Here is a 6,978-nt window from a genome sequence, read left to right as displayed (position 1 = left end):
GCATTCCTGGTGTCAGTGCTCTTGTTGCAGGCTGTAGTCCCTCCATTTGCAACCCTGTTTGCTCCTCACCTGCAACCCCATAACTGCCCCAGTGCTGCTGGGGCAATACCTGCCCTCATACCCAACTGCTCCAGCCCCACAAGCACTGGCGCTCTGGGGCAGCACCACGGTGTGTCTGGTTTCTCAGCGGATGTGGCTGCCACTGAATCACCTTGCCTCCCAGAACCCTGTTCACCTTCACTTCCTGCCTTTTAGCCTGTAACATCCTGGGGGATAAATGGACCTCAGGATAGACCCCATTAGTAGAGAATAGTCATTGGCACAGAATGATTCCCCCAGTAGCACAACCCGTGCCCAACCGCAGCGTGCTGCAGCGGGCGCTGTGTCGAGACCCTGCGGGGAGGCTGAGTGGGGCCTGGGGACACGATGGGATCACGAGAGAGCACTGGGGGAGCTGCTGCTGCCTGGGGAATGGCCCCGAGAGGCTGAGCGTCTGCAGAGACCCATTACTTCTCTTCCCCTGCTGCGGGGAGTTTTCCCATCCCCTTTTCTTTTTCTGCCTCTCCTTTTATTTTTTTTCCTCCCTTTTTTTCCTTCCCCCAGAGGCACCTTAGTGCTGTTATCTGTCTGCCATCAGCTACAGACCCCAGTAGTCAGTCAGTGTGGACGTCAGGGTATCTCTGGCCTTTGTGCAGTAACAGGATGTTTCTTCCAAAACTCGGGTGCACCCGGTGGTTTCAAGCCAGAGGAAAGACAGCTAAAAAGGATCCCCAAACAGGCTGTGGAGTGGGCTGCTCCAGGCCCAGGAACAGGGCAGGGATGAATTTTTGTCTGTGTGAACTCGACACCTTGTTTATTGTTTCTGTACCCTTCTCGCTCTCTTTATCAGACAAGTTCAGAGTCTCCGTTGGATCCTCAGCAAATCCAGGCTTTTGACCAACTCTGCCGCCTCAACCGAGGAACCTCCAGAGTATGTACCACTCGTCCTCTCTTCGGTTCTGAACTGGTGAAGGGTATTTTGCGTGTTGTCAAGCCAGGTGTTAGCACTGGCAGCGTGGCCTTTGGATTTTCTCCTGGATTTCACTTAGTGCTGGCAGTTTGCTGCGTGCAGAGAGCTGGCTGCTTCACATCAGAGGCATCTGTACTGCCTGGCAGAGCTGGGGAAGTCACTGGCAGTGAAATCACGGAGATGTTTCTGCCGTGGAGGCTGGGCCTGAAAAGTGTCCATGATTCTCTTTAGGTTTGCAAATACCCTCCCCTCTGGACACTGTGTGGCTGCGGGATTGCACAGAAAGCTCCTTCCTGTCCCCCACGTTGTCCCAAGGGGAGCGCAGCTCCCGCTGGCCCTTCGTTTTCCCTGTGCCTTCTGCCTGTTTTGGGTGCTGTTGTTGACACTTTCGGCTTTTTCTGGGATTGTTTTCAATCATGCAACTCCAAAATAACCTAGGGACACCTGCAAAGGTGTTTAGTTCAGGACCTGTTGTCCTGCATTGACCCTGTAGGGTCATACACACCATATGTACCCTTTTCTTTACGTGAGCGCTGTCTTTCTGTACCTTGCACGCGTGCTCCGCGGCGGTGGACGGTGATGGCTGTGGGTTTTGCCTTGCAGCTCGCTCTGCTGACAGAGCTGTCTCGCAGCCACGGCCCTGAGAAGCACGGGCTGCTCAACGTGTCCCACGGTGACCCGGCCCCCAGCAGCGTCTTCCAGAACGAGAACTTCCAGCTGCACCTGGCCCCCCCTCCGCTGGCCGAAGATTAGTGCTGCTGCCTGCAGCCATGGCTGGGCGAAGCCATGGAGACATCACAGCACGGGACTTCTCCTGCCCTCTGCTGCAGCCTTTCCAGACCCCTCTGTGCAGTGCCGGTGGGTGTTTTGTAGCAGCAGATGATCTGCCAGCTCTGCTGGTGCCTCTTGCTAAACCCAGACAGCCCTGGGGCAGCTGGGCTGGAAGCTGTGAACCCTGGGGGCAAAAGCAAGCGTGGCGACCTGCCCTGGCGCCGAGACTCGTGGTAGTGGCGGTGACTTTGCCAAATAACCAAGTCAGCTCCGCTCCACTGGAGGATTGTGGCCTGTGCTGTGCCCAGAGCCTGTCTCGTACTGGTTTTGTGGATGGGTGCCATACTTGAGTTTTAATTGTGGTACTGGTCATTTTATCACGGCAGCAGCCATGAGGTTTGAGGGCACAGAATAGGTAAACCTGGAATGAATGCAAGAAATAATATATGTGTGAGCAAACTAACCTGAGCATGGTGTGTTCCTACAAACTTCCATTAAAAAGGCCCTCAGTTGAACTTTGCCTCATGAGCTGGGCACACAGGGAGTGGGTAAGTGGGCTGCTGGTCTCACAGTGCTGCTGTTTTTACTGCAGTCACCACTGGACTCTGTTGGAGGAAGATGCATCTTGTCACTGCGGGTAGATCACAAACTTCCCCTATCGCTGCCATGTACCTGTGGGTGGAGGGAGGTTGTGTGTGAAAAGGTGCCAGAGGCCCTTGGAGGCTTCCAGTGGGAGAAGATCGGTGTGACAGGCACAGATGGTCAGAGAGGTTGTCACTGTCAACCCTCTGCTCTGAAACACCAACCTGGGGAGAGCCACACGGCCAGACTGGTCCTTTCCTAGAGGCACCTTTGTCAGTCTGCGCACACAGCAGCAGTGTTTCTGTGCTCACTTCTGGCTTGTGAAACACACTGCAGATCCTGCCCTAACAATGTGTGCTACTGGTCTGGTGATAGTCATCTCGCCTCCTCCCCTGTTCATTTTGTCACTGGCACTTGGGTGTTGTGGGGTACCACATCCTTGGGGTCCCAGCTGCCCCCAGGAAGGACACAGAACCGGGTGGGTGTTGCTCTGCACGCACACAGGACTCATGCACAGTGGCTGGCCCGTGCGGAGCTCACTGGGTGGCAGGAACACGGGTGATGCTGCTGCCTCCTGGGAGCACAGAAGTGCCTGCTTTGTGCACAGCCCATCTGGCCAGGAGCAGCACCAGCACCTGGGAGACCAGCGCGCGTGCCCAGCTCTTCCCGCCAGCATTAGGAACTACGAAATGGTGCCCCATGCTGGTGTTTGCAGCCTGCAGCCACATGTGAACCTGGCCAGAGGTAAGTCAAGGGGCTGCAGCCAGCTGAGTTCTGCCAGACATCAGCCGGGGCTCGCAGATCTTCCCCCCAGTCCCCCTCCAGACAGGGGTAACTCTTCCTTTGCAGGCAAATGAGAGCTGGGCTGTGAAGTTGCCCACCAGCCCCAGTGCCTGCCAGGTGCCCAAACCCAGGTGGGGCTGGGCCTGGCGCTCCCCCTGGCCATTGTGTTTCTCTGCCTAGCACTGGGTGCATGTTCCAGGTGCTGCCATCTGAAGCCGTAAGTGACCCTTCCTTTGCTGGAAATACCAGAACGTTTCACTCTAGTATGGTTCACAGTTAGGACAAGCAGAACTTCGGTTGTTTAGTATTTTATTAAAGAGGAAATATACACACCTCTCCCTGGCAGAGCGGAGCAGCGAGCCCAGGGCACGTCTCTTACAGCACGTCTGCGCCAGTGTTTGTGCAAAGGAAAGAAACCGCGTTTCGGTGAGGAGCGCGTTTCTGAACCGGGGTGTGATGGAGCACAGGGGAAACCTGTCACTGCGCTGCCTGCCCAAACGCTGTCCAGAACCAGCCCCGTCCCACACCGGGCTGCTCCACTGACATTTACAGGTACAACAGAGGGAAGAGGCAGCTTATTGTGCTTAAGACATCTCAACAAATCCTGGGAGGAGACACTCACAGCTTGTGAATATTGCTAATTACTTACAGTTAAGAAAGAATGTATCCTGACGACAGTGATATGGAGCGGCAAGACCCCAGGATCTTACAGTGAGTCCTGGTCACCAATACCCGGCTGGACTGGACCGTGCTCGCAGCCCCAGCAGCCAGAGGAGGAGGCTCCTGCTTGCTGCCAGCGAGGTGAGCTCACCCCCAGAGGGTCCCGAGGACCCTTCCTGTGCTCGGTGCCCGCAGCAGAGCTGGCCAGGAGCGCCTGCCTTCAGGAAGGGCCCCGCGTCGCCACCCGCGGGAGGATGCGTCTGCATCTGCCAGCCCATCCCGTCCGAGGGAGAAGCGGCTGCCCCGGGGAGGAGAGGCCAGGCACCAGAGGGAGCGTTGTCCGCTCCACTCGCATTGCAATTGAAAGATTAAATATGAGTAAATGCTGTAGGTTATATATAATGCTTCCTTCTACCTATGGAATGTGTCTGAATGGTCAAAAGACACTAAAATGTTGTCAGAAACCTTAGTTAACCAAGAAAGATACCACTGTCCTTAAAAAATAAATCCTATTTAGTTTTACTATGGCCCTCATTTAAATGCCCTCAGAAAAACACTTTTCAGGTGCCTTGTGAGAATGTATCTGTTCATGCAATGGTCCGAGTTCCTCATTTAACAAGCATTGCACTTTTTTACGTAAGTCATCAAAACTATAAAACCTATTACTTTTGTCTGAAAGTGTTAGTCTAAAAAGTACAGTATTACTTTATAACCATTTATGGTAAACTCCTAGCACACGCGCATGTGCACATACACACACTGTTGCCTAAACGCTTCCTAAAGATACTGATTACAAAGTGTATAAAATTAGTAATACATTGTCAGGATACGGTGAGAGAGATGAGCCATCCTATAACACGGACTATAATCTAGTATCAATCACTAAACTGTACACGTTTATACAGCCTTATCTTCACCAATGACTTTTAAAACGTAAACAGCAAATACACAAAGAAATTCAGTAATGCTGCTGAAACCACAGTCATTACAGACTCCAACTAATTCAAGCTGACTGAAATCTTCTGAGAACGACACCTTGTTTAGTCAGGCAGGGCCGAATCCACACAGTGGGTACCACCGCTCGCTCTCACAGCGGTTTGAGGAGACCCTGCTCACAGCCGCTCTTGGACCGGGTGCAGAGGAGCAGGAGCCAAAGCTGGCTCTCTCCGCTAGAATGAAAGGCTGAGCCCACGGGCCACCTCCCACAGTGCCTGCCCATGATCCCCAGCTCTGCTGACACAGTGGTGTGGCTGAATAGCTTTTTTCTAAAAAAAATTCTTATTCTTCAGGCAAATGCAGGCCCTGAGGCCATTTGGTCCTGAGTGCACATGTCCGGCACCAAACAGCACAGGAAGAAGCAGTAGGCAAAGCTGAGGGCGGATTTTGTGTGTCTGGAGGTAGTCACTGCCTTCACCTAGCGGTTACACCCCAGTCTAGCATGGTACGGGTTAGGTGGTGTCAGACTGGGTTAGGTGGTGTCAGACTGGGTTAGGTGGTGTCAGATAGGGTTAGGTGGTGTCAGATAGGGTTAGATGGCGGCGCTCCACCTCTGCCTGCTCCCCCTCCTGCTGAGCTGCCACAGCCAGATCCCCTTCCTGAGATCCACGTGGGAACAAGGGACCAGCTGGATCCAGGCGACCAGAGCACCAGTTGCCTTCTCAGGAGATTTCAGAGCCTGACCTAACTCAGCAGATGCGCAGTGCATAGCCTGGAGGAAAGTTGGAGGCACTTTGTGCATTCTCTAGCCTGCTATACCAACCCGCTGGAGAGTGGTGCCAGCTGCCTTCGAGAAGGTCACGCCAGCACTAGAGAAAGGATGGACGTGCGCAAGGACGGACAGACACGGAAAGAGCCTCGTGGTGCCGCCCCTCGCGTAGCTGTTTGAGAAGGAATAAGGGCATCTTGGTTCTGCTGCTCACAGGCGTGTTGCGCCAGCTTGCCCTCTGTGCTTTGAAGGCCCGCTGCCCGCATCCCGACGGATGGAAACGTCCTTGTACGAGAAGTAGATGATGTAACCTGGACCAAGAAAAGGGCCTATTTCAGCTATAAAAGTCTTAAGATTTGTCACTACCATGTGTGCAGACGTGGGAGATCTGATCAGGCTGAGAACGTGTTAAAATTGCTCAGGCTCCTGCGAGTTCACCAATACGCGAGTCCCGTGACCGCACTCCCATGAGGAATCTGAAATATCAAGTGCACTGGAAAAAAGGGATTGTCAGAAAAAAACAGAAAATATAAATACTACAAAAGCAACATTACTGAGTGGGAACTGGACTGGTCTGATACCACCTTGTTGGATCACACGGTGGTCTCTATAGTCTCAATCACTTCCATTTCGCACTGTGAGGGTGACAGGAGCGGGCACTCGTCTGGTTCCCAGCTGCTATCCGGGCTGTAATCTTCTTCCGAACTTAGCTCAGCCACCCCCTCCGTGTCCTCGTCACACGACTCCATGTAGTGAACCCCCACCGCATTGATCCCGGAGTCCTCGGAGCTGGAGGGGGATGAGCAGTGATCTGTTTTTGGTGTATTGCTCTCTTTTGAGATTAAGGCATTGCGAACAGGGACTTCCTCAGGCTTTATCTTGTGGGGCACGGGGGGAGGCTGCCTCTGTACGTAGCACATCTTCCCGTTGATGCATTTCACGCGGTAATTGTCAATGAAGAGGTCTGCAATGGTGCAGAACTGCGGGGAGTCGGGGGGCAGCGGGGGCTGGAAGACGGGCGCAAACTTCAGGAAGTGTTCGGTGAGCGACACGGAGATCTGGATGGTGTTTGTAGCCTCTCGGGGGCGAACAGGTATTTCGGTGCTGGGAAGCTGCTCTACAGGTGTCATGGGCTGGTAGACGTATTTACCTGTGGGGAAAACATAAAAGTTGCAGTTAAAGATCATCGTTATCTTTACGTTATCGAGAACCTGATGACGTGATGCTTGGTAACCCAGCTCTGTTTGCAGCGGCCTGCAGAACTGGAGTCCTCTCCCTATGGATGCGCTGATGCTCAGTACCGCAGGTAAGCACAACCTCACCCCAGGCCTGCTCCTCTCCCTTCCCCTGCTCTGAAGACATCTGTGGGACATCACTAATGCTAGAAAATTAACTCCAAGGGCACAACGCTGTAGCGAAGAAGGGGAACAGATGGTGAGTCTGCGTGCACCCTGAAAACTGAAAACCT

At 53.5% G+C, this 6,978-nt stretch overlaps 2 protein-coding genes across 2 annotated transcripts in view; one reads left to right on the top strand and one right to left on the bottom strand.

The window, feature by feature from the left end:
* The window catches only part of VPS8 (vacuolar protein sorting 8 homolog (S. cerevisiae)), a gene marked incomplete at its 5' end in the record, with an annotated part of 61,394 nt that extends 59,632 nt beyond the window's left edge, over positions 1 to 1,762 (top strand). The window contains 2 exons of the mRNA XM_010182636.1: positions 890 to 970; positions 1,613 to 1,762. Coding sequence (XP_010180938.1) covers positions 890 to 970; positions 1,613 to 1,762 — 231 coding nt within the window. The remainder of the gene's footprint in view (positions 1 to 889; positions 971 to 1,612) is intronic.
* A 4,089-nt stretch (positions 1,763 to 5,851) lies between these two features.
* On the bottom strand, positions 5,852 to 6,652 carry LOC104539177 (chromosome unknown open reading frame, human C3orf70). The gene has a single exon (XM_010182635.1). It carries the CDS (start codon positions 6,638 to 6,640, stop codon positions 6,104 to 6,106), a length of 537 nt encoding a protein of 178 aa, XP_010180937.1. The 5' UTR covers positions 6,641 to 6,652; the 3' UTR covers positions 5,852 to 6,103.
* Positions 6,653 to 6,978: the final 326 nt, after the last annotated feature.

This window comes from Mesitornis unicolor, unplaced genomic scaffold (assembly GCF_000695765.1).
Source record: "Mesitornis unicolor isolate BGI_N332 unplaced genomic scaffold, ASM69576v1 scaffold51304, whole genome shotgun sequence".
Classification (NCBI taxonomy): domain Eukaryota; kingdom Metazoa; phylum Chordata; class Aves; order Mesitornithiformes; family Mesitornithidae; genus Mesitornis; species Mesitornis unicolor.
This window is presented reverse-complemented; position numbering and strand designations above follow the sequence as displayed.